At 39.6% G+C, this 27,779-nt stretch overlaps 3 protein-coding genes across 5 annotated transcripts; all 3 read left to right on the forward strand.

The window, feature by feature from the left end:
• The first annotated feature begins 814 nt into the window (after positions 1 to 814).
• LOC106389154 (putative hydrolase C777.06c) lies at positions 815 to 3,436 on the forward strand. 2 transcript variants are annotated; one of them, XM_013829347.3, is made up of 11 exons: positions 815 to 1,097; positions 1,268 to 1,398; positions 1,487 to 1,599; positions 1,982 to 2,023; positions 2,164 to 2,219; positions 2,329 to 2,405; positions 2,497 to 2,619; positions 2,705 to 2,781; positions 2,858 to 2,921; positions 3,005 to 3,055; positions 3,146 to 3,436. In XM_013829347.3, exons 1-11 carry the CDS (start codon positions 926 to 928, stop codon positions 3,311 to 3,313), a joined length of 1,074 nt encoding a protein of 357 aa, XP_013684801.1. In that variant the 5' UTR covers positions 815 to 925; the 3' UTR covers positions 3,314 to 3,436. The 2 variants fall into 2 exon arrangements, with proteins under 2 accessions (XP_013684801.1, XP_013684802.1); XM_013829348.3 differs by having other exon boundaries at positions 866 to 1,097; positions 1,254 to 1,393.
• A 10,369-nt stretch (positions 3,437 to 13,805) lies between these two features.
• On the forward strand, positions 13,806 to 26,374 carry LOC106389156 (protein indeterminate-domain 11-like). 2 transcript variants are annotated; one of them, XM_048753029.1, is made up of 6 exons: positions 13,806 to 13,855; positions 14,324 to 14,571; positions 15,010 to 15,409; positions 15,861 to 16,726; positions 22,727 to 22,792; positions 23,961 to 26,374. In XM_048753029.1, the coding sequence occupies exons 2-6, from the start codon at positions 14,334 to 14,336 to the stop codon at positions 24,008 to 24,010; spliced, it is 1,620 nt and encodes a 539-aa protein (XP_048608986.1). In that variant the 5' UTR covers positions 13,806 to 13,855; positions 14,324 to 14,333; the 3' UTR covers positions 24,011 to 26,374. The 2 variants fall into 2 exon arrangements, with proteins under 2 accessions (XP_048608986.1, XP_013684803.1); XM_013829349.3 differs by lacking the exon at positions 13,806 to 13,855 and adding an exon at positions 14,102 to 14,154.
• LOC125582992 lies at positions 25,298 to 26,222 on the forward strand. The gene is made up of 2 exons (XM_048749508.1): positions 25,298 to 25,883; positions 26,077 to 26,222. The coding sequence occupies exons 1-2, from the start codon at positions 25,298 to 25,300 to the stop codon at positions 26,220 to 26,222; spliced, it is 732 nt and encodes a 243-aa protein (XP_048605465.1).
• Positions 26,375 to 27,779: the final 1,405 nt, after the last annotated feature.

Consider the following 27,779-nt stretch of genomic DNA (forward strand, 5'->3'; position numbering starts at 1 on the left):
TTTTTTAAATTACATTTCTTTTTATTTATAACTATTTAAGATAAATTTTTTGTTTACAATTGATTTTTATTTTTAGATAATATTTCTTTTTAATTTATGTGTTTTCAATTTTTATTTATTATGATTTGTGTGTTTCATAACTGTATTTCATATTTTTAGTTTATTACCACTCTTGAGTAGGAAAATTACATCTTTTCCACTTATGCTTTTTCAACTCTATAAATACAATATTTGTTGCCTATCAACTAAAGAAGTATATGGAATCGTTCAGAGCAATCAACTACTTGCATCATCGCAGCACTGAATCTTGATCTAACGTCGAGTCCGACAACTTAACGCTCATCAGAGCAATCAACATCGACATGCAAACTAAAGAAATATATGGAATCGTTCAACACATCCAGCAAATCTCCTCGGTTTTTGTCAATATCTCGTTCTCTCATCTTCCCCGAATTCACCTCATAGAAGTTGATTCTTTAGCAAAAACAACCCTAATGGACCACCGTGTAATCACCTCTGTTATGGTTTAAAACTCTGCTTTGGACCCGAGACCTTTTCTTTTTTCTCTATTGCTTAATGAAATTATTCGGTTGACAAAAAAAAAGAGATTCGAAACTCAAATTTTCTAATGTATGAATAAATAACTTCTAATCAAATCTTTAGGACTAAAATGTTAGAATCCATAAACCCAAAAATTGAAAAACAGGGGAATTTGTGGTTTTTCTTTTAATTATTTTTCACAATAAATCTCACAATTTGTCTTGTTTCTCTGTTAATTAATTATTTTCCCAACATTTTTTTTTATTTTTGATAATATAAAGTCATTAGGTCTCCAAAAAAACAGGGGAAGAAGAAGAAGAAGAAGGTCGCATCTTGACTTTCTTCCAATCCTTGGAGCCAGAGCTTTTCGAGATTTGGTGCTAAAATGGCAGCTCTTTCAGCTGTTCTGTCTCTTGGTTTCGTAACACTTGGCCCTTCGCGCCTTTCCTTCTCCTCTTTCAATTCTCTCCGGCAACAGACGTCACTTCTCCGACGCCAAAGTCTTGTCCTTTCGAGGTCTCCGCTTAACAGGGTTCTTCAAGCTTCCCTTCAATCCAGTACGTTATCTAATTAAACATGACTCGATTCCCTTTCATGGGTTTGCGTTAGATTCATTGGAATCAATCGTTCATATCTGAAAAATTCAATCTTTATATTCAGAGATGATCTCTTGTAGTGTCTTTATAAAGCATTCATTTTTAATATATATATAGATTGTGTTTATTAGATTATGCAAATGCTGGTGAGGCTGAGGTTACATCACCTGGAGACCGTTCTGAGATTGTGTTTTTGGGTACTGGAACAAGTGAAGGGATCCCTCGTGTTAGCTGCCTCACTAATCCTCTCAAAACATGTTCGGTATTTCTTTTGTTCATTGTTGAGTTTTCATCTTTGGTTTCAATGGGCTCCTATTTGTAAAGAAAGAATCTATTTTTGATTGTTCTAGGTATGCACCAAAGCAGCAGAACCTGGAAACAAGAACAGGAGACTTAACACTAGCATTCTTGTTCGGTACACTAGACCATCTGGAACAAGTAACATCCTTATTGATTGTGGCAAGTAAGTGCATTGATATCACTCTTGTGCTTTGTGTGAATGTTGATTCCATTTCTAGCTTGTGGCAAATGCTGACATTAGAAAAGAGAGGTTGAATCCAATCTTTTTAATCCTTCTTCTGCTTTCAAAATGTATGATGTTTAAGAGAGTTTTTGATGTTTCAAAATGTATGTAATTTTTAACTTTATTAAAACCGATGTAGCCAATGATATTTTGTAGTCTGTTTTGTAATTGGTTGAATAATGTTAAATCTAAAACTCGTATTTTGGTGATATATTTTAGAACCGAGGGAGTATAAGATATTTGGTGAGATTGATCTTAGAGCATATGATTTTCATTTTCTTTCTTGTATGCTAACTTTTTGTATTCTCCTTTCTCCTTGCAGGTTCTTCTACCATAGTGCACTTAAATGGTTTCCCACCTTCGGGTAAAGCTCTTTTCATCAACCAGCATTTACTTGTCATAAGAGTTCTTAGAAACTCTTCACTATGTTACATTCTGATAATTTTTTAGCATTGCTTCTATGGCCATCTCCATGATACTTAGTTGTGCTATCTTTTTTTCCAGGCTAAGAACACTTGATGCGGTTGTGATCACTCATTCTCATGCTGATGCTATTGGAGGTCTCTGAAACTAACAAGTTAAACCTTGCCCCATCCATCTTTTTTCTTTATCCTGTAAAAAGCTATGATATTGAAGTCTTCTGCTTCATTTTTGTTTTCTGCTCTCCAGGTCTTGATGATCTCCGTGACTGGACAAACAATGTCCAACCTCACATTCCAATTTACACCGCTATGCGTGATTTTGAGGTTTACTTGTTTTCACAACACACATTGAAAGACATTCCCCTTATCTCTAACGTAGTTAAAGACTCTCTACCGTGACATGTGCATCTCTCAGGTGATGAAGAAGACTCATTATTACTTGGTTGATACGAGTGTGATCATACCAGGGGCTGCAGTCTCAGAGTTGGAGTTTAAAATCATTCACGAGGATCAGCCATTCATGGTAAAAGATCTAAAGGTAAAGTTGGATTCTTCTAACATCCAGGTTTCATTAGTACAAAGCCTATGAATGATCTTGGTGTTGTGTTTGAAACTGTTTTCAGATCATCCCATTACCAGTGTGGCATGGAAGTAACTACCGTTCCCTTGGTTTCCGGTTTGGTGACGTCTGCTACATAAGGTAAACAGACAACACACACTTCCCTCTACCATAATTTCACATCTTTGAATCATCATTTTTTATAAAATATATGCAGCGATGTGAGTGACATACCTGAAGAAACTTACCCGCTCCTTAGAGACTGTGATCTCCTAATCATGGTAATCTCAACTCTATTGTTCTTCTTATTAACAATAGATAGCTTCTCACCCAAGAAAACATCTGTTTTCCTCTTTTTCTATAGGATGCTCTGAGGCCTGATCGTTCTTCAGCAACACACTTTGGCCTCCCAAGGGTACAAAGCTTGTCCTGTTCTTACTATTTTGTAAACAGCTTATTGTCATAGATTGTTTCCTCCATCATTACATTTTAATATTCAATCCAGGCGTTGGAGGAAGTTCGGAAGATTAAACCAAAGAGAACTCTTTTCACCGGAATGATGCATTTGATGGACCACGAGAAGGTGAGCGAAGAGCTGGAAAAACTCATGGACACAGAAGGCCTTGATGTCAAGTTAAGCTATGATGGTCTTCGTGTACCGATATCGATTTAACTCGGTTTATTATTTTTTCCCCCGGTTTAACCAGTTCATACCGCAAATAAATATTCATTTGGTTGTATTGAATTGTATTCTGTTCGCGAAAGTCACCCAATAGATTAATATGTTTTGGTTTAACTCGAACCGGTTTGGGTAAATGGCTGCTTTATATGTCTGGTTAGTGTGGGGGGACCAGCAAACGGTACGTTTTATAGCGACAATGGCAAGAGGGAAGACCGTAAACGGAAAACATGGGAACCAGATTGCATGGCTCTGTTCTGCTTACAGTCCAATTATATCTTCCCACGTTCCCTTGTCGGTCCACTGGTCCGGTCGTTTTCACGCGTGTATATCGCCGAAGGTGACATGGTGGCTAGACAGATGATAGACACCGCTTAAACTTATTTCTAAAACTAGGCAAGGACTTTCGGGTGCCCCGTAAGTTTTGGTTTGATTGATTCGGATTTTCGGTATTACGCTCAGAAGTCCCAGATTTTACTAATTATAGGGTTGGGATTTGTTCGGTTCATTCCGGGTTCGGTTCGAATTGGATTATAACCAATGTTTGAAATCGTTCAAAAATATATTTTTCAAACGTCAAAAATTAACAATTTTTTTATCAAAATATAGAAATTATCCACAAATTTAACTAAAAATTAGTTAAATTATCTAAATTAACTAAAAACTATCCAAAATAAAAAATAAAAAATGACAAAAACATTTTAAATACTTTAAAATATCTAATTCACTTTAACATATATAAGAACATTGATATATTTAACTGATTTCGAATATTTTCGGATCCTAATTTGGATTCCTATTCGGTTCATGTTATAACCAAACTTCAAAGTTTTAAATTCATAAGTCTCGTTCGGATATTTTTGTATATTTTGATTTTTCCGGTTTGGATTTAGGTACTTCGGGTCGGGGTAAAAACATTCATGCCTATCTAGAACACTAATTCTTATTAACTTAAGTACTAGTATCAAAAGATCGTATTAAAATTAGTTGAGGTTTGTGCACGTGTTAGCGTTGCTAAGAGGTAAGTGGTGGAAAACGACGTATATGAAAGTTAGGTGTGATTGTTAAAAAGTCACAGTAATTTTAATTGTTCTCATGAGGTTAATCATTAACTATTGTATTTAGTTGGTAGGGTCTATGTGTTAGCTCAATCATTTTCATAAACAAAGTCCCCCTACTATTCTCTTGATATATGCTCCGCTCGTGAACTCGCTCTGACTAATTGACTCTATACACTGCAACTCACGAATCTTTCGATTTTTTATCTTTTATTTTGGATGAAATAATTAACAATATAAATTATATGACTTTCACTTTGTAGGCAATAAAGAAAAGATAAATCAATCAGACCTTTGTTTTTAGTTGAACCAGATCTGTTATGTATAATCATAATCAGTCTTTAGAATCAAACATGTTAACATGCACATGCATGTTTTCTAATGATATAGAAAATGGTTATTTATGTGGTGTCAGAACATGATATTTGTTACTATAATCTAAGCCATGCATAGCTGACATGGAGACAAGGACGTATAATCTTTTATAGACCCATAATTTATGACAATTGAATAAAATAAAATAACGAGAAATTACACTCAATAGTAAAAAAAAAAAAAAATTTACAAACTAACTAAAAACACACTCTCTCTCCTACTTTCTTTTCCTATCTCTCTCTACTCTCTCCTTAAAAATTTAATTTCCCTTTTTTGCTATCTAGCAAATAAGCCCTAAAATAATATACACATGTCTATCCAAGTTTCATCTACGCTAATGAGTCTGACTGTATAGACATTTTAGAGTAAAGTTGTAGAGTAAAATGTGACGGTTACTCTAATTCTCGCTATCTCTCACCAATCAAGTGAAAAAATAAAATAAAAATGTTTACTCTCATTTACTTTGAAAGTAATTATTCTGTTTTGTCTTTTCTAGTTTTACACTTGTAATTTCCCTCTCCTTCATTGCACTGGAATTGAGAGTAACACAAAAGATTATAAATATAATATATTTCTCTCTTTTCCTCTAATTTTTTATTTTTCTCTCCTCCATATTTCACTATCATATTTATTCTGACATCTGAAGATAGGCGAGATTTTTTCTCTCAGGCATTGTCTCCTAGATTGGTCCTTACCCACAAGTCACTTAACGGTTCCTAGAGCTGACTTTCCTCTTTTGGCCCCTGTTCACTGCTCTTTGCTGTCTGTTATTTCAAAATTTTTCCCTTTTTGGCTCTAACCACCGGTCCACGATCATACCAGTGCTTTACCCAGTGGTTCTTCCGCCTCCGGTGGTTTCGAACCCCTCCTCTGGCCTACCTATCTACCAAAGAACCTCCATCCCTCGCTATGCTAAGCCTCGGAGGAAGTCTACCCTCTACCCACTGATCCAGTAGAAACCTTCAGAGTCGACAGAGACTCCTCTGAACGGTGAACGGTGGTCTGCTGCTCCCTCGCTTCTTGCTTCTCTGCTCTTGAAACCAGACTTTACTCAACTCATTACTTCCTGCTGTGCTGTTAACCAACTCCTCTACATAAACAGATATGGTTCCACAGAGATTCACAGCCGCTGAAAAAGGCAAGGCCGTTGCTCAGACACAAACTGCCCCTACGAGAATCCGCATCAGAGCCCCTGAGATCGACACTTCTTGGCTTATCATAGAGAACGTCCTCACTCTCGTTGGAAGAGCTGTCAACCCTAGAGAGCAACCTATTGGAGCCCTCATCTCTGCTTTACCTAGGAAATGGTTTCTAAAGGGTGGGGTGTCGGGATCTGACCTTGGCCAACAATGCTTCCAGTTTCGATTTGTACTCGAAGAAGACATAAAAGAAATACTAGCAAACAGACCGTACCACTACAATCACTGGATGGTGATCTTGCAGCGCTGAGAACCGGTGATCTCTCCCCTCTTCCCCTCGCACATTCCCTTCTGGATCCGGCTGAAGGGCATCCCTCTGCACTTCTGGCATGAAAAGATGATATATAATATTGGACAGGAACTTGGTACTCTTGAAGACTACAAAATCACCAAGACCTCGGCGAGAATGAGGGTCCTGCTAGATGGACTGAAACCACTAGTCAAAGAGTCTGTCGTTGACTTTGCTTCAGGGGAAGAAACCCCATTTACTCTGGAATATGAAGAACTCGAATACCATTGCTCTAGATGCAACATGTTAACGCATCTGTCCAGATCTTGCCCTTTAGCTGCTAAAGAAACTCAACTCCCTCAAGCTCCAATCTTTCCCCAAACGGTGAATGGTAGGGCCTCATACTCTCAAGCACCCACTACGGCCGCTCCCTGCGCTACATGTGATTCAGCCTTTCGAACAAGGGTGGACCGTCATGGTAGCCCTTTCGGAGATAGAGTTCAAACCCAGGCTGCTAGAGGACACCCCCTAACTAACAAAATCACCCCCACTGTGCCAACTCACGCTACCCATGCCCCTTACCCAAACAGAGACTCCCAGCGTGACCACAGAGACAACATAAAGCAGTGGAAAGAAAAACAGTTTCAACCCTCGAGAAAGGCACAGAGGAGCACCAAAACTGGCCCTCCTGGTCAAGTTGAGACCAGTATCATCAACACTAGCCGTCCCCCTTTGGAGAGAAACCTGGCGCTCCATGACTTCCCAACTCCAACTCTAGGAGTCCCAACTAGAGAGGAAGTTTTAAATGAACTCAGAGAAGCCTCCTACCAGTACACGAACGTAGAAGACCCACAGGAAAGAGCCGCTAGACAACAAAGAGTCCTCCAAACGGAGATGGATGGTTCTGTGAAAAAGCAGCCACTGGCATTATCGCAGCTGCTACTCATTTAATGTAGAGGAGCACTCTATCTCCTCCCCCAACACAACCACTCCTCAATGCAGGGCAGATCTCTCCCCAGCAAATGGAAATGACTGCGGTGAATCACACTCCCTCCTCACATAGTAGAACTAGAGGACATCACAGCAAATCAAAGAAGACGAGCTCTACTTCACGGGGTCTGGTTGGTGGCAGTGCTAGCAAGAGAATCAGATCAAAAATCAGTTCCCCATGCGTCCCCAGTGCTACCAATCCAATCACGAAGACCCGCTGCATCCCCGAGAGCTCAGCTGCCACCACTTCCTATCGACACTTCCTCGAGAAATTCCTCCTCGGATTTTCACGACCATCATCAGCCTCTTCCTTAGTCGTATTGAGCTGGAACTGATGCGGTTTTGGGAACCCGCAGATAGTTCTGGGGCTCAAGGAACTCAACAAGACTTGTTCCCCTGACATCATCTTCCTCTCTGAAACTAAAAATTAGGATGAATTTGTTATGGATGAGCTGTCCCCTCTAAACTTTGATGGCCAATTCCTCTTCTCACCAATCTCCCCAGCTTCAGGTGGTTTGGCTCTCCAGTGGAAAACATATATTGATGTTCAGATTCTGAACACAACTAAGAACTTTATCGATACACATATCACATATAAGGGTACCTCTTTCAATGGAACATTTGTGTATGGTGCACCTGATATCCCAAGTAGAAGGGAGGTATGGAATAATCTTGAGGACCTAGCTCTCTCCAGAGACAGTGTGTGGTTCCTAATAGGGGATTTCAACGAGTTCACTGACAACTCGGAGAAATCTGGTGGAGTGGAAAGACCAGAAAGCTCCTTTGTCCCCTTTAGATCATTTCTGTCGGCGTGTGATCTCTTCGATATCAAACACACATGCAACTATCTCTCCTGGCGGGGACAAAGACATACACACTTGGTACACTGTCGCCTTGACATAGCTATGGCAAATAGCAGATGGTCAGATCTCTTCCCAAGCGCTCGCTCACACTACCTTAAGTTTGAGGCCTCCGATCATCGACCGCTGCTTGCAACCTTTGACTCCAAGAAGAGAAAACCCTCCAGACTGTTTAGATACGACAGACGCCTGCGAGATAATCCAGAAGTCTCTGAGCTGGTTGAGAAGTTATGGACTTCATCTCCTGCGGAGTCAATAGCAAAGCGTATCAATAGGTGCAAACAAGCCATTGTAACATGGAGTAGAACCAAATACATCAACAACAAGAAATTGATAGAGGAACTTAAAGAGGTTCTGGACTTAGCTTTATCAGCGCAATCCCACGATGACAGCTTGATTTCACACCTCAACCTCCAGCTCCTCCGGGCTTACAAAGCAGAGGAGGAATTCTGGAAGCAACGTAGGCGTCTGCTCTGGCTCACTCTTGGAGATAAGAACACTACCTTCTTCCATCCCTCAACCAAATGTAGACGAGCCCGCAACAGAATCTCTGTAATTGAAGACACAGCGGGTACATCGGTCTCTGAGGATGAGCAGATTGCCCAAGTGATCTCCAAGTACCTCAGTGACATCTTCTCCTCATCTGGTGCATCTGCAGAGGAAGTGGTTAATAGGGATATCTCTCCATGTATCTCGCCATAAATAAATGAACAGCTTACAGCCTTACCTTCTTCACTGGAAATCAAAGAGGCAATGTTCGCTATCAACCCTGACAAGGCTCCAGGCCCGGATGGTTTCTCTGCTAGCTTCTTCCAATCCAACTGGGAGGTTGTTGGACCTGCAATCATCAAAGAGATACAACAGTTCTTTATCACAGGGACACTTCCAAGTATAATCAACTCTACTCACATCCGCCTGATTCCAAAGATTCTAAAACCTAAAGCAGTCTCAGGTTATAGGCATATTGCTCTCTGCAATGTATACTACAAAACAATTTCAAAATTGTTGTCTCTTCGGCTCAAACATGTTCTGCAGAGCATAGTGTCGGAGAATCAGTCTGCCTTCATTCCAGGTCGAACCATCTCGGACAATGTCCTTATAACTCACGAGGTGCTCCATTATTTGAAAATCTCAGGTGCTGTCAAACACTGCGCAAACTGACATTAGCAAGGCCTATGTTAGGCTAGAGTGGAACTTTATTCAATGTGTTCTAGAACGCATGGGTTTTAGCCAAACCTGGATTTGCTGGATGATGTAGTGTATATCAATTGTCTCCTACGCCTTCCTTCTCAACAATGAAGTAGTGGGAAATGTAATACCTACGAGAGTCATCCGACAGGGGGACCCTTTGTCCCCATATATCTTCATCATTTATGGAGAGGTTCTCTCTGGACTCTGCAAAAAAGCTCAAGAATTAGGAACTTTGCCGGGAATCAGGGTCTATAGAAACAGTCCTAAGATCAATCACCTGCTATTCGCGGATGATACAATGATCTTCACTAGATCAGACCCTAGCAGCTGCGATGCACTAATGGAGATCCTTTCTGCTTACGAGCTAGCTTCTGGCCAGAAAATCAAACCCCCTTAAATCCTCGATCTCCTTCTCTAGTAAGACTCCAACAGAAACAAGAGCAAGAGTTAAAATTCAACTGGAATTGAGAAAGAGGGAGGGGTTGGGAAATACCTGGGGCTTCCGGAATAATTTGGCAGGAGGAAAAAAGACTTACTTTCATCTATTATAGACAACATGCACCAACGCTCCATTGGATGGTCTACACAATCCCTTTCCACTGCAGGGAAAGCAACAATGCTACAATCAGTTCTCTCAGCCGTTCCTACCTATCCTATGACATGCTTCCTACTCCCGGTAAGCCTTTGTAAGAGAATACAATCGGAACTTACCAGATTCTGGTGGGACGCGAAGGCTGGTGAGAGAAAAATTTGTTGGGTCTCCTGGGACAAACTTACGATGCCTAAGAGTGAAGGGGGGGGGGGCTAGGCTTCCGTGACATACAAGCCTTTAATCAAGCTCTTCTGGCGAAAATAGCTTGGAGACTACTCACTGCGCCCACCTGCCTCTTTTCCCGAATCATCTTGGGCAAATACTGTAACAAGACATCCTTTCTGAAGATAACAGCTTCATCAGCCATCTCACACGGTTGGAGAGGCATCCTCCATGGCTGAGACCTCCTCATACAACACCTAGGTAAAACTATAGGCAATGGAGAGACAACAAGCCTCTGGCTTGACTCCTGGATCAAACCAAACGCAGAGCTGAGATTCCAGGGCCCCGTCCTACAACAAGACATGGATCTTATGGTCTCAGATATTCTAACAAGAGAAACTAGAGAATGGAATCGAGCCCGCATAGACAACCTGAAGCCTGAACTCACATTGCATATCATGTCGCTCCGACCGAGTATCTTGACCTCTCAAGATGCCTACGTCTGACCACTCAATAGCAGTGGAGTATATTCAGCGAAGTCGGGGTATAACGCCTTGATCACCTCCAAGTCCCGAGCTCTTACAAACCCACGTCTTGTAAACTGGGACTGGAAGAAGAATCTCTGGAACCCTCCTATACTGCCAAAAATAAAGATCTTCTTATGAAAAGTCTTACATAATGCGATATCTACGGGAGAGAATCTACAAAAGAGAGGAATGCTCACCAATACCCTTTGCTCCCGATGTGGAGCCGTGGAGACGCATGAGCATCTGTTCTTCCAGTGTAGCTTCGCAAGACAAGTTTGGGAACTAGCCCCATGGTCTTCACACAACGATTTCCCCCAAGCTACAACTTTTGCCGCTGCATTCCAAAGCTCGTACCTTCAGAAGAACCTACCTCCCTATGGGATCGTGGGTAATGTCTTCCCTTGGATCTCTTGGCATCTCTGGACCACGAGGAACAAACTCATCTTTGATTCCAGATCTACTACTCCGTAGGAAGTTGTGGTACAATCGATATGTGCCATGAGAGAATGAGAATCAGCCCAATCATCTCTCCCTTCTGCTGCCCTCAAACAGTTACCCCCGACGCCACCGCCGATTATTCTGACAGGTACAATCTTCTGTAACACGGACGCGGCTTGGAAATCGGACTCCAACTCGGCTGGTCTCGCCTGGATCTTCTCTGATCAATCAGGCCTGGAGATTGCTAGATCTTCATCAGCACAAGATCATGTCGCCTCCCCATGCATGGCTGAAGCCATCGCAATCCGAGATGCCCTACTCCACGCGGCTTCTCTCAACTACTCCCACATCTGTCTCAGAACAGATTCTCAAGTGATTGCCCAAAAGCAATCAACAAGAGATCATCGACGATGGAACTCTACGGACTGCTATCAGACATCGACTCCCTTATCTTTTCAACCTCTTCGCCTTTTGTTTTTTGCTTCGTTGTTTTCATTCCCCGTACGGCCAATGGGCCTGCGGACCAGCTAGCGAAAGCCCAATTTACTTCTCATTTGGATGTAAGCTCTAGGGCCTGATTAGCTCATTGTTTTCTCCTTTTAATTATTAATATATGATGTTCAACAAAAAAAAAAAAAATTACTCTAACATCTCACCAATCACACCCAATATATTTTATTTTACTGAGCCTTACTGTTTTGCTTCTAGTTTGCCGAAAAAGGGACGTCAAGTTAAATTATTTTGTTACATATTACGGGAGGTTAATTTTTCAACATAATTCTCTTGAAAACATTTCCCTATGTTTGGTTGTGATTATGCTTATTATTTGAGGAGGATTAGTTTAAACTATATGACCTCGTGGTTGTGGGATCTATATCATCAAAAGAAAAGAATTAGGTTATATTCAAATTTGATCACACCTTTTGTATAAATGGTTTTTTTTTGTAAAGTTATAGTTTAATGTGTGGGATGAGCTGGTGTTTCATATATTGGGAAAAGGATCGGACAAAGCACATTAAAAAGCTAAATAATTGTGGAATAAAACAAGATAAAAAGACACAAGGACGAATTACAATTTATATTGTTATAAGTTTTTTTATACAAAATATCCTTTTTAGACATCCAATTAATTAATATGTTGATGAAACATGCTCTTTACCTTTTAAGTATAAGATTTACATATGGTTTAGGAAAATAAATTAGGTAAATCGTTTTGGCACTTTATATACAAACGCAGAATGAGCTATATGACGGCGGCCAACGTGTTGTACAATTTCTAGCACCTCATATGAAAGGAAACAAATGAACAAGAGCACAAATAATGATACTATCTAGTTTTATCGTTGCCAAAGGTAAGATTCTAAATGCATGGGTGGCGGCACCGTCACCGAATTGAATGACAATATATGACTCGAGCGGAGTATTTTTTTTCTTTCTTTTTGGTTTCCTCATTATGTTAGATATAAAAATTCAATGTAACTTGTATGGTGCAAAATACAAAAAAAAGAAGCTCTGCATTTGTGTTTACATGTTATGCATCTCCCTTGACCTAATTTATTCTACACCCATTTATAATTAATGCATACATAAATAATATATCACCAACTGAAACTACTTCAAATTTTATGTTTCATAATTCTATAATTTACTTGAAAGTGGATCACGAAGATGGAAGTATATAATTAGGAAATTTAATTTGATTTTTCAGGTAAAGAAAGACGGAGTACTGTTTTGACAAACAAGTATATATTCATACCAAAAAAAAAACAAGTATTATATTGCATGACTAGCTTTTATTGGCTAGATGGCCTTTCAATTAGAATGTTGAAAAATTTCCACTACTTCTCTATAATTCGTTTTCGATTGGTTTTCTTTTCAACTTTTGCATCAACATGCACCAAATTTTAGCAGAAAAAAAAACTTTTGCATCAACATACCGCATAAATATATATATACTAATATAAAAACCCATATATGTGTATAATTATTCAGTAATTGTATTTTTGGATCATAAAGTAAGTTAGGGCATGCGGCACTGACAATGATTAATCCATTTAAATTCTATTTATCAATCCATCGATCTAATCAATGTAAACTATCTCATTACTTTTTTTTGACATGAAAAGCATCAAATCGAAAAAGAAAAGAAAAGAAGATGCAATAGAAAAGTAACTTTTTTTATTTCAAAACCTCAAAATATTAATCAATAACTCAATCATAGCTCAGCTCTTTTAATGACAGTGTAAAGCTGTAAGAGTAATCAAACTGAAAGCAATTACGTTTAAATAAATAGAGGAAATACTCATATAATTTATTCATCAATTTTGGTCACAAACATTTTCTGTGTATATAACTAGTAATTTTGATCCATCAAGAGTAGAAAAATAGTGAAATTTATTACTTCAACGCAAAATAATGAACTAAATGAATTCAAATATGTCTATTGCTACTCCAGAGAGGTGTAGAAAACTACTAGTATAAAAAAAACTCTTTTTGCTGTTGAAAAAAAAACTCTTTTTGCTGTCTTTTCACAGAGCTTGTGAGCAGTTATACAGTATTTATCTTTTTGCCACAGCTTTACCAAAACTAAAATAAAAGATATATTTTCAAAAATTATATATTGTGGAAAGATGACAAAAAAAAATTATATATTGTGGAAAGACAATTAAAAAAAAAACATGGAAAACATATTTGCAGGTAATGGTAAAATGGACATATTGATCTTCGCTTGTAGAAAAAAAATATATATATATATAAAGAGCAGAAAAATGCCATTTTTCTTAGCGGTAGGGTTTCTTTTTATTTTTTTCTGTATTTTATTTTATACTTTGAATTTCAGGGCTTCAAATACACAAAGAGAGAGAGAGGAAGATAATAAAGTTTCTCTTGTCCACAATCTCTCTTTCTACTTCTAGGTATATTGGATTTTCTTCCTTCTTATGTTTTCTTTCAAAATTGAATATGTCAAGTTATTGTTAATGTTTTTTTTGGTAAAAATGTTAAATAAGTTATTGTTATTGTCAATGTTCTGTGTAGTAATTTGTTGCTACTTCTATTTTATTTCATTGAGATGAATTCTTGTTGATTTAAAGCATGAACCAGGAAAGTGGATAGAGGTTGTCTCTTGGGTTGAAGCCAAAGAAGGAGGTTTATATATATATATATATATATATATATATATATATTATACACACGAAAAAAATCAAAGAAGGAAGTAAGATTTTTTTTTAATATACAGGCTCATTTCTTGTATGTATATATCTAATCTTCTCTTTTGTCTCCGTGTTTTTATCAGTATATGTCTATATGTGTCCATATATGTAGATCTGAATTTTTTTTTCTATTTCTTATCTTTGTTTTTGCTTCTTATTTTTTCTTCCCAGTGTTTTATTGATGATGAGCAAAGATATCTTACTTCATCAGCAAGTACAACAACAACAACAAGAGGAGAATATGTCGATTCTAACTTCAGCATCTGGGGATCAAACAAGTGCCTCTTCAGGAATCAGAACTGAAGCAAGTGGTTCTAATTACTTCCCTCATCATCAACAACAACAAGAAGAACAACAACAGTTCTTTGTTCCTGAATCTCAGCCTCAGAAGAAGAGGAGGAACCAACCAGGAAATCCAGGTTCGTATGAAAAGAATGGTTATAAAATAAAAAATATACAACTTGTTCCTTGGTTTTGGAGTGATCAATTGTTCCAATTATTTGATATACTCATCTTTTTGGAAAATTATGGGTCTTCTACAAAATAGAATATTCTTTTTACACATTTTTTTTGTAACACATATTCTTTTTACACATTTTGTTCTATTAATCATCTATTCTAAACAAAACAAACTCAGTTTAAAAAACAAACTCACAACGTCATTATTTTTTTATTTAATTTCGAAGTTTTAAGTCATGTGTATTGTTCAAATTTTCTTGTGCGTGGTAATTATAGTTTTCCTCAACTTTTTTTACAATCGCAACTTTATTAGTGTTAGCTTGCCCATTATATAAAAAACTCTTACTGTTTCTTGAGCTCATACTGACAATGCTTTCAACTATCAATATTTTTATCAGACCCAGAATCAGAAGTGATTGCTTTATCACCAAAGACACTAATGGCAAGAAACAGATTCGTGTGTGAGATCTGCAACAAAGGATTCCAAAGAGACCAGAATCTACAGCTTCACAAGAGAGGTCATAATCTGCCATGGAAGCTGAAACAACGATCCAACAAAGAAGTGATAAGGAAGAAAGTGTATGTTTGTCCAGAAGCAAGCTGTGTCCACCATGACCCATCTCGAGCTCTAGGTGACTTAACCGGAATCAAGAAGCATTTCTGTAGAAAGCATGGAGAGAAAAAGTGGAAATGTGACAAATGCTCAAAGAAATATGCTGTTCAGTCAGATTGTAAGGCTCATTCTAAGACTTGTGGTACCAAAGAATACAGATGTGACTGTGGCACTATCTTCTCTAGGTAAATAAACTCTTTATTTTCTTTCTACTAATTAGATGGTTTTTAGCAACATATATGTCTATAGTAATTACAATTACGTACTGGTATTGAATTTGGATATGTTGTGGTGTTGTAAGAACTAGAGGGACACATGCATGGTACAAAGTATTCTGTTTTGATATGAGTAATTTCATTTAATTTGAAAGAGGACAAGAATGGTAGCTCAAGAGAATCTTCATTTATAATATGAAACTAGTTCAGGGTACTTTTCTTCCTCTTAAAAAATATTATTGGATATTTTCACCTTTTCTTGCATTAATCATTCATCTGAAAATACACATGTGATTGATACATGCTTTACATGGACCACATGACTTTCATAGCTTCTATCAACGTGACATTCTTTCGTATTAATTAACATAGTTAATAGTTATTAATTATTTTATGGTTTTGTTGTTTGGTAAATAAACAGGAGGGATAGTTTCATAACTCATAGAGCATTTTGTGAAGCATTGGCTAAAGAGACTGCAAGAGAAGTAGTAATACCACAAGAACAGAATCATCAACCAAACCCTATTTTAGTTCATCAATCTACTTTTCATCATCAACATCATCAAGCACAACCAAACATGAACTTCTCTTCCTCGTCTCCCTCTTCCCACAACATCATCAATACCCTTCACTTCGAGACCAACAACAATGGTACTAACAATAGTAACACTAGCAGTAACCATCTCCATACATTTCCAGTGAAGAAAGAGCAACAACAAAGCAATGATCATATGATCAATTACCACCACCAAAGCATCCCTCCTTGGCTTGCGCCTCACGATCTCACGTTTCCAAACCCTAACCCTAATAATGGGGGAGGAGGTTTGTTCTCTCTTGCAGCTTTTCCCGCCATGTCAGCCACCGCATTGCTCCAGAAAGCAGCCCAAATGGGTTCCACAAAGACACCTCCTCTACCACCAACCACTGACTTCGAGAGGTCAGCTCATCATAACACCCTCACCACCACAATGGCGGCAATGATGACGTCACCATCTGGATTCATCAGCTCCAACAACAACAATCAAGTTTTTCTTCAAGGCTACCACGGTGGAGAAGAAGCCTTTGACCACACATTTAGCGCGCTCTTGAGGACAAACGTTGATACTACGACCGCAGGATCAGACACGAAGAAAAGAGGTGGAGGCGGTGGAGTAGGAGAAGGTTTGACTAGAGACTTCTTGGGGCTAAGACCGTTAATGTCGCATAACGAGATACTAAGTATTGCCGGCCTCGGGAATTGCATCAGCGGCGCTGCTCCTGATCAGCTTCGTCCAAAGCCTTGGAAGGGTTAGTTAGCATGCTTTGTTCATGTACTTATGAATCTATCGAAAAAAAAATACATATCTAGTTTTATATTTCTATAATCTTTTGTTCTTTGTTTTTATGAATTTTGTACGCATGAATTGAGAACGGCTATATTCTCTCTCCAAAAAACGATTTTTGGGCGATTCCCGTAGCCGCCGTGACTCACATCCCAGCTTCTCACCGGCGTCTTATACGGCGTCGGATTCTTGCCCTGCTCTCCGCTCCATCTCCATCAAAGGAGATGAGGAAGAGGAAACCCAAAAATTCCCCACCGTCGAAGGCCCCGAAGTCGTCGAGCTCGCCTCCGTCGACCAAGTCCCCTCCGCCGATCAATTCCCCTCCACCTCAATTCGTTTCGCCACCAAATTCCGATGAGGACGCTCTACCCTCTCCTGTCAGCGACGCTGTTTCTGATGCCCATCTGGCTCCCCTGCTGTAGTGGATGCTCAACAAACTCACGATTTGGTAGATCTGAGCTCCAATCAGGATGATTGCCCTACTGAGAAGACAGTGATCGTTGATCTCTTGACAGATCCATCTTCTGAGAAGGAGGAAACAGTAAACAACCAGCTCCAGTCGAGCTCTGCAGCTCCGCCTGCGAGCACCTCGGAGATTTTACAAGTCGCTTCAGTGACAAGTGAGGCCATTATCCTCGCTGAGACTACGAAGGAACAAGCAAATGCAGATGCCAAGGATGCGCCTTTGAGCTCGCAGCCCGCTAAACTAGGGGAGCCCTCTTCCTTGGTTAACGGTGAGAAGGAGGTATTGAACACAACGGAAGCGGTTCCTGATGTTCCAGGTGAGACTGCGCCTCCTACTGTAGTGGGAAAAAACCAAGTTGCGGCCAAAGACTCGTGGTGTTATCGAGCTAAAGGTGTAAAGCAGCTATCAAAGAAGGGCGAAGCTTACACACTCCCATCGGGTGAAGCGTGTATCAAGATCCCTAATTCTGTGATTGAGAAGAACCGCAAATCATGGGAACCGCTCGTTCTGAGTCAATTCTATTCAGACCCTCCATCTCAGGGTACTTTGCACAACATCGTCAATGGTATCTGGAGCAAACAATACCGGGACATTGCGGTGTCGAAAATGGAAGGTTTCTCGTTTCTGTTTCGTATACCGAATGCAGCCACGAGACACAGGGTGATAAAACAGAAGCTATGGAAAATCGAAGGTCAAACCATGTTTGTGGACAGGTGGGAACCAGACATTATCCCCACCAAACCTGAGCTCACCTCTGCTCCCATCTGGCTGGAATTGCGAAACGTCCCTCTTCAGTTCTTCAATGAAGACGGGCTTGAACGTATAGCAGGATAGGTTGGACACCCTAAGTTCCTGCACCCGACGACTGCAAACAAAACGAACTTAGAGGTAGCTAAGGTTTTTGCTGTCATTGACCCGAGGCAACCTCTTCCTGAGGCTGTAAACGTTCAATTTGACTCGGGAGCTATTAGCAGAGTGCTAGTGTCAAGTCCGTGGATGCCACCAGTGTGTGGGCTATGCAAGGAGATCGGTCATGCTACTAGAAGATGCCCGAAAGCTCCCAAACCGTGCTCTGTCTGCAACTCTACCGCTCATGTCTCCGCTAAATGTCCGGAAGTTCCAAAGAAAGAAGCTAGGGGAAGGAAAACTAGAAGAAGCAGATCGAGGATTAAGCAAAAATGGGTAGGAGTGGAAAATGCTCTGTCTTCAGAGATGCCTACAGTTCCTACTAAGCAGCCGCAGACTGAGAAGCCAGCTTCTGCCCCATCTCATCTCCAACCACGACTTCTCTCTACCGACATGGTCATAACTAAATCAACCGTAATGGTGAGCCCCCATCACTCGAAGTTGGGAAATAAATCAGATATGGCCGCAGGTGAATCGAGTGGTACTGTTGCTCAAGGACGCAAACAGTTCCAGAGAAGTACATCAGGTGCCTCGCGCTCTTCTCATTCTGATTTGCAGGCTGACTCGTTTGATGTCGAATCCTCTGACTCGGAGCTGGAGGAAGGAGAATTCAGTAAGCATGAGCCTGACTTCAAAGTGGTTCATAATAGGAAGCCCTTCTCAGGCCAGAAAGGAAATCGGGGCAAGGGCCCCAAACTCAATTAATTTTTATGTCGACAGACATCTTTTGTTGGAACATACGCGGTTTAAATAAGCTAAGTCACCGCAGCGGAGTTCGTAAATGGTTTAGGAAGCACTCACCACTTTTTGGAGCTCTTGTTGAGACTCATGTTTAGCACCCTAAGATAAATAAGTTTACTTCGGAGCTGTTTCCGGGTTGGTCTTATGAGGATAACTATGGTTTCTCTCCTCTTGGGAAAATCTGGATCGTCTGGCACCCCTATATTTTGGTTACTGTAATAGCAAAGTCTCTCCAAATGATTACGGTGGAGGTAACGTGGCCTGATGTCTTATCCATAATTATTATTTCAGTCATCTACGCTTCAAATGTTATCGACAAGCGCCTCAGCCTGTGGTCAGAAATTACTGATCTGGTTTCTTCTTATGGCCTCGACTCAAAGCCTTGGCTGGTTCTGGGCGACTTCAATCAGATAAGGAAGGCCACCGAGCATTCTAAGTCGGTTTCTCTCAACTCTAACAAGAGGATTAGGGTCTTTAATTAGTGCTTGCTCTCTGCTAGTCTCGATGATCTTAACTACATGGGTAATACCTTCACATGGTGGAACAAGAGCAAATGCAACCCGATAGCCAAGAAGCTGGATAGAGCTCTGGTAAATGATGAATGGTTTTTTGAGTTCCCGTCTTCTGTTGCTTGCTTTGGAAGTCCAGAGTTCTCTGATCACGCGGTCATATCTATCACCCTGGATCTCGCCTCTGCCAGGGCAAAAAAGCCATTCAGGTTCTATAATTTCATAATTCAAAGTCCGGATTTTCTTGATTTGATATGCAACGCTTGGTTTTCTATAAATGTTACAGGCTCAGCGATGTATAGAGTTTCTCGCAAGTTAAAACTTCTGAAGCAATATATCAAGGAGTTCAGTAAACAAAACTACTCAGGCATTGAAAAGAGGACGGCTCAGGCTCTGGAAAATCTGGTGAACGCTCAGAATATAATGCTTGCAGATCCCTCAACGACAAATGCTGCGACTGAGCTTCAAGCAATGAAAGAATGGGAAGAGCTATCAAATGCTGAAACTGCTTTCTTCTTCCAGAGAGCGAGGATCAACTGGCTGAAGTTTGGTGATGGAAATTCGCGGTTGTTTCACAGATATGCGACGTCAAGACAGGCCATCAACCACATCCACTTTCTTATCTCCAACAGTGGCGTGCGCATCGATTCTCTTCCTGAGATACAGGAGCAGTGTGTGAACTACTTTTCCGATCTCTTGGGTGGTCCTACTTCTCCTCCCATGTTTGAGCAGAGTGACCTTGAACTCTTGTTCGACTTCAAGTGCTCGGAGGATCAAGTAATAAATTTTGAAAAGCAGTTCACGGCGCAGGATATCAAAGAAGCTTTCTTCTCGCTTTCGAAGAATAAAACAGGAGGACCTGATGGCTATTCCTCTGAATTTTTCACTGCCTCCTGGTCTGTGGTAGGGCCTGAAGTTACTGAGGCAATTCTAGAATTCTTTCGGTCTGGCTCTCTCCTCGTTTTGATCCCTAAAATCCCGAATGCATCGCATCCCTCTGAGTTTCGTCCGATATCTTGTCTTAATACAGTCTACATAGTAATAGCGAAGCTCCTGGCGTCAAGACTCAAGGAAATACTTCCTCTAATGGTTTCAAAGTCTCAATCTGCTTTCCTCCCCGGGCGCCTATTAGCTGAGAACGTTCTTTTCGCGACTGACTTGGTAAACAAATATAATAACCGGAATATCTCTTCTAGAGGAATGTTGAAGGTGGATCTGAGGAAAGCCTTTGACTCCGTCAGATGGGATTTTATCATGGCGTCGCTTAGAGCTCTAGCCATCCCGGAAAGTTACATTAGTCTCATCGCACAATGTCTAACCTCTGCGACTTTCTCCGTATCAGTTAATGGCTCCACCAGCGGTTTCTTCAAGAGCTCTAGAGGTATTAGACAAGGTGACCCTTTGTCACCCTATCTCTTTGTGCTAGCGATGGAGTGTCTATCTAGAATTCTCTTATCGAGATATGAGGAGGGCGGCATAGGCTACCACCCAAGAACTGAGAATCTAAAGATCTCACACCTGATGTTCGCTGATGATGTGATGGTATTTTTTGATGGAAGGAGCAACAGCTTACACGGTATCTCAGAGTGTCTTGATGACTTCGCCTCATGGTCGGGTCTCCATATGAACACAACAAAGATAGAACTATTCACTGCGGGGCTTGATCATAGTGATTCCCAAGCTTTGGCTAGCTATGGATTTCCTATTGGTAACCTCCCCATTCGATATCTTGGTCTTCCTCTCATGAGCAGAAAGCTGAAAGTCTCTGAATATGCCCCCCTTATTAGCAAGGTTACTAAGAGTTTCCAAGCTTGGTCGGTTAAGTTGCTCTCATTCGCGGGTCGGCTTCAGCTACTTAAAACGGTTATCTTTGGTTTGATCAACTTCTGGGTTTCAGCCTTTATGCTTCCTAAGGGCTGCATTGCTAATATAGAATCTCTCTGCGCTCACTTCTTATGGTCTGGAAATATTGAGAAGAGAGGGATCGCTAAGGTAGCCTGAACCACAGTGTGTTTGCCTAAGCAAGAAGGGGGTCTGGGAGTTAGAAGCATTTACGTCTGGAACCAGGTTCTTGGGCTTAAGTTCATCTGGCTCCTGCTATCGAATGCGTCTTCCTTATGGACCGACTGGCATAAAAGTATCCACCTTGCAACCGACTCTTTCTGGACTATTCAACCTGCTCAAACGGATTCATGGGCTTGGAAAAGATTACTTAAGCTGAGGCCACTAGCGCTGCAATTTTCAAATACGGTGATTGGAAATGGTGTTACCACTAGCTTCTGGTTTGATATTTGGACTCCTTTCGGCCAACTGATTAACTACCTAGGAGTTTCTGGTCCGAGGGCGCTGCAGGTGAGAAAGGAGGCTAAGGTAGCTGAGGCTATTGTTGATTCAACCTGGGTTTTACCCCACCCAAGATCTGATCAGGAAGTGGAACTCCACTCTTACTTAACTACTTTAACTCTTCCTTTGCCTGCTGATGTTGTTGATGTGGTTGAATGGAATACTGCTGATTATCCTTTGAATGTGTTTAATGCGCATGCGACTTGGGAGGTCTTGCGACCAAAACAAGAGCTACAAGTGTGGCACGACGTTGTGTGGTTCAAAGGAGCTCTCCCGAAGCACGCATTCACTATGTGGGTGGCCAACTACGACAGACTGTCTACTCGAGCGAGACTGGCCTCATGGGGTCTACCCATTCCTGTTAGCTGCCCCTTTGCAACACAGCGCCTGAAACAAGAGACCACCTCTTCCTCTCTTGCCAGTACAGCAACGACGTATGGTCCCAAGTCTTCACCAGATGTGGTCCTCCTCATCAGAGGTTCGCAAACTGGTCGAAGCTACTCTCATGGATTCGAGTTCCACACTCCCGGAGGATGATGCTGCTGCGGAAGTTGGTTTCTCAAGCAGTCGTATTCCACCTATGGAAGCAAAGAAATAATTTGATCCATAACAATGTTTCCTTGTCTGCAACTTCAGTCTTCAGAGCGATCGATAGGGAGATGAGGAACCTGATTTCTGCTAGAAGGTCTAATAAGCTATTTACTGCACTTATGGTGATTTGGTTACGGTAGGTGCCCTTATCTGACCATTGTTTTGGTTGTTATTGATCCATCTTGTTTTTTCTTTCTTTTTGCCAAGATGTTTCGAACTCTAGATCTTGCTCTTGCAAATCTCTTTTCATTTATATGATATTTACAGTTTAGCAAAAAAAAAAAAATGAATTTTGTACGCTGAAAGTTCACCGAAGGAGAATTAAACATGATTCATGTTTATACAGAAATATTTGATTCAAGTTACGTATTCGTCTATTTTACTCCTGATTTTTTTTTCCGTTTATCAGACAAAAAAAATCTCACGTATGTTAGGAGGCTTCTTAGAGCAAGAGCATCAGTGAACCCCCCTTCAGGTTCATCTTTTCAATTTTTTATTATTAAATTTTTTTCTTTTTCTTTTTGATTTTTTTTTTTTTAAAAAAACTACCAATCGCGGGCCGTCACGACACGTGGGGCCCGCGCTACAGTGTTGAACTTTAGGAGAGAGGGGTTCAGCCGAGAGAGCTTTAGGAGAGAGGGGTTCATGTGATTGAATTATTTTATTTTATTTTTTTCTTGATTTCTGTGTGAACTCCCCCCATAACCCCTCAATGCGGGTGGTCTTAGAGCACCCTCAACGCAGGTGCTTATGCAATTTCTTAGTATAGGCCCTACAAAAAAACCCAAAAACAGTTGCTTATAGCGCCCAAATAAGCACCGATTTAAGTGAGTTGTTTACACTGTTTGCAGACTCTATTGACACGTGGTGACCCACGATTGATTCGTTTTTTAATTTTTTAATTTTTTAATCAGACAAAAAAAAATAAAAAATAAGCACCCAAACTGATTTCATGGGTCAAAAATGCTCTAAACTGATTGCTACGATTAAAGAAATATGTAAATACGTATATACTTTCATTTAGCTACACACATATGAATTTCTGTAAAGCTAAATATACGTCAGTTCTTACATAATTACGTACGTTTATGAATAATAAGTTGGTGTTCAATTTTTGCTATTGCAAAGAACGTGAAAATGGATAAAGCTAAAATAAATGTATATTTACATCTTTACTAAATTATCTGTACTTTCCTTACTAATGATCTCTCGTAAGTTACATGAATTATTACTCTCATTTATCATTTTTATGTATCCAGCCCAGTTTCACAATTTCACTTGATTCTTTCATGAAATAAGAGTATCTCAAAAAAAAAATGAGTATCTCGAGTCTCAACTTTAATTATCCTCCAAGCTAAACACTTTTTTTGTCGTACGAAAGTTTAGATGGAAAAGTTTTTTGGTTTGTATTTATGATCATTTACAAAATGATTAGGTACTTGATACCTTAAAGAAAAGTTAAAATTAAGAAATAGGAACAGAAGAGAGATTATTATGTATGAAACGTGGCAAATGATGAAAAACATAAAGTTAATTGGAGGATATGCATTGGATTCGATCTAAGGGTGACTCATCTTATGCTAACGTATTGCTAAAATTGAAATGCAAAAATATAATTTACTTTTAGTTCTCATCTCATGCAGGCACACAAGTCGAATCAACAAAAGATAGGGACGCATCACGTTTTGCTTGATAGCATGTATAAAACTCATGTACATCAGTATATATGTCACACATGGTCTGCCACAACTATGTAATATGCTAGTGTTGATTACACATTAAAACATTCATTAAATTGATGATTAATTTAGTTTTCACTTCACAGCTCTTTATCAATTAATATTGAAAATTATGCATTACTATTTAAAGAATTTAAAGTACTATTGATAACTGAAATTTTAAACCTATAGAATAATATCCCGGTATTATTAGAATTCATTTTGTCAAAATAAAATCCATTATTAATTTATTATTCTCCAGTTTGAATATACATAAAATTTACTTGGCGACAAGTTAAAATAATTTTTGAATAGTTTCTTGCGAAGGTCTTCACTAAGAAAGATATATACTTTCACATGCAATAAAGTGTGGAAAATCACTGAAATAAATAAAGATGTCTTTGTTAAAGATAATATAGAGGATGATTATCTATTTGAGGGATAATGTTTATCTCCTCTTTTGTCTTTTAGTTAATAGTCGGTTTGATGAACCGACTTTAGACTACTATAAATAGTGGCTCTTTGTATGGTTTGAATAATAATGAAGAATCCAAGAATATAGTCATTCTCTCTCTCGTTTCTATTTTCCAAACGAACAAATAAACAATTACATCTCTTTCGACTTATATTTCACAATACGTACTATCAGTACGAGACCCTAACCAGCTGAGGCTTATCAATCCGAAAGTTCTTAAACGTAGCCGAGGTAATGTTTAAATTTATATTTAATTTATTTAAATTTTATTATTATTTCGGAGTGAGAGGCTGGACCTTCTCCGTTTATTTTTCGGGATGATAGGCGCTGCCTTCCCCGACTGATCGTTATGGTAGGCTATGCCTTCAGAGAAACACGTGGTAGGCTTTGCCTCCGTGAATAAAAATAAAAGGTCAAAAATGGCAGACTAAGTCTCCTCGGACCTTGAAATAAGTAAAAGTCAAAATGGTAGACCATGTCTCCTCGGACTTTGAAAAATGATCAATATGGTAGTCTATGACTCCTCGGATCATGTGGTAGGCTGAGCCTCCCGGTTTTATTTATGCTATTTAAATTTCTGCAATTTAAATTTATGCAATTTAAGTTTATGCTTTTATTTTATGTCTTTAATTTTTGCATTTAAATTATGCATTTAAATTCCCGTTTTTACTATATTTATAATATTATTCTATGAATACAGTTATCATGTCGAATTTGACAAAACTCGAAATTAATGCCCTGGATATTACGGGAAATAATTATATGACATGTGCAAGTGGGTGCAAAGATGCACCTGAGAGGAAACAAGCTTTTGGAAACCATCGATAGTTCGAAAACAGTGTCGGATGAGAAAAAGGCTAAAGCCATGATATTCTTACGACACCACATCCATGATGGTTTAAAGGATGAATATATTACGAAAGAGGATCCTTGTGACCTCTGGAAATCTTTAAAAGAGAGGTTCGATCACCAGAAATATGTGATCTTACCGAAAGCTAAACACGAGTGGATCCATCTCCGGTTCCAGGATTACAAAAGTGTTAGTGAGTTTAATTCCGCGATGTTCGGAATTACTTCGAGGATGATGTTATGTGGAGAGAAAATAAGTGATTATGATATGATCGAGAAAACTCTCTCCACGTTCCATCCTGAAAATGTAATCCTGCAGCAACAGTACCGGGTGAATGGATATACCCGTTACTCGGAGTTGATGCAAGTCCTCCTTGTAGCGGAGCAGAATAATCAACTCGTGACTTTAAACCATCAAGCTCGTCCCACTGGATCTGCTCCATTCCCTGAAGCGAATGTTGCATCATCCAGTTATGATAATAGAAGAGGACGAGGTCGTGGACGTGGTGGAAACCGTTATCATGGTCGTGGAAGAGGACGAGGAAGAAGATTCCGTCCCTATGATGAAAGAAATAATAAAGACTTCCACGAAAATGAAAGGAATGAAAAGGGCCAGGATGATAAAAGGCAAACGGGAAAGGTTTGCTACAGATGCGGCATGAAAAGTCATTGGGTACGAAACTGTCGTACGCCAAAACATTTAGCCGATCCGTATAGAGAATCCCAAAAAGGGAAAAGAGAAAGGAAGAGGTGAAACAAACTTCATCTCTGATGAACCTGGGCCATCCTTTCATGGTTTGAACGATGATACTCATCTCGACGTATCAGACTTTCTGGTTGAGCCAGAGAGTATCGATGAGTGATGTAGATCGATGTGATATAAATAAACTGTATTATAGTATCTATATCTTTTGTTGTCAGATATATGTTATGTTTGTCATGTTTGATAATATGTTTTATGAATATTTTATATTCAGAAAATGCCAAACTTTGAGACTATGGATGGAGATCTATGTTTGGCAGATAGTGCGTCAACGCACACGATAATTAAAGATAAGAAATATTTCTCCAGTCTCAAAATAAAAGATTACGCTGGAAGCGTAAGTACAATATCTGGTAATGCAAAGATTATTATGGGCTCTGGAAGAGCGAAATTTTCAATGCCAGGGGGAACAATATTTGAAATAAATGATGCATTGTATTCCCCCGAGTCTCATAGAAACTTGTTAAGTTTTAAGGATATCCGAAGAAATGGATATCATATTGAGACTATGAGTAAAGATGGCATTGAATTTCTTTGCATTAAGTCCGAGAGGAAACATATATTGGAAGAGTTAAGAATGTTATCCTCTGGACTATATTGTACGAAAATAACCATGACTGAGTCCTATGCCGTGGTAAACATGAAATTTACTGATACATTTAAAATTTGGCATGAGAGGCTAGGACATCCTGGTTCAGTCATGATGAGAAAGATAGTGCAAAATTCGAATGGCCATCCGTTGAAAAACGGAAAATTTTTGCAAACGGGCGAATTTACATGTACTGCATGTTCTCAAGGAAAACTAATAACTCGGCCATCACCAGCAAAAGTAGGCAATGAATCACCAATGTTTTTAGAAAGAATACATGGTGATATATGTGGGCCGATCCACCCACCGTGCGGGCCATTTAAGTATTTCATGGTATTGATTGACGCATCTAGTAGATGGTCAAGTGTGTCTCTTTTGACGACACGAAATACGGCTTTCGCAAAATTCATTGCCCAGATAATAAAGCTGAGAACGCAGTTCTCAGAGTATGCCATTAAGAAAGTAAGGCTTGATAATGCTGGTGAATTTACATCACAAGCCTTTGATGATTATTGTATGTCAATGGGGATTGATGTGGAGCATCCAGTTCCCCATGTGCATACACAAAATGGCATGGCCGAGTCATTGATAAAACGGTTGCAGTTGATTGCAATACCGTTAGTCTTGAGAACGAAGCTCCCAATTTCTGTATGGGGACATGCTATATTGCATGCGGCTGCACTGGTTCGGTTAACACCGAGTGCATATCATAAGTACTCCCCATTACAATTGGCATCTGGGCAAGAGCCAGATGTATCCCATCTCCGTGTCTTTGGGTGTGCGGTCTATGTTCCGATAGCTCCGCCACAAAGAACAAAAATGGGCCCACAAAGGAGATTGGGAATATATGTGGGTTATACGTCACCAAGTATAATAAGATATCTGGAACCAGTAACTGGTGATATGTTTACGGCAAGGTTTGCCGATTGCCATTTTAATGAAGATGAATTTCCAGCGTTAGGGGGAGGAATTGGTAAAATTCCTCAAGAGATTACATGGTGTACATCGTCGTTGTTATACCTTGATCCCCCTACGAATCAAAGAGAACTGGAAGTTTAGAAAATTGTG

This window comes from Brassica napus, chromosome C3, assembly GCF_020379485.1.
Source record: "Brassica napus cultivar Da-Ae chromosome C3, Da-Ae, whole genome shotgun sequence".
In the NCBI taxonomy this organism is placed as follows: Eukaryota; Viridiplantae; Streptophyta; class Magnoliopsida; order Brassicales; family Brassicaceae; genus Brassica; species Brassica napus.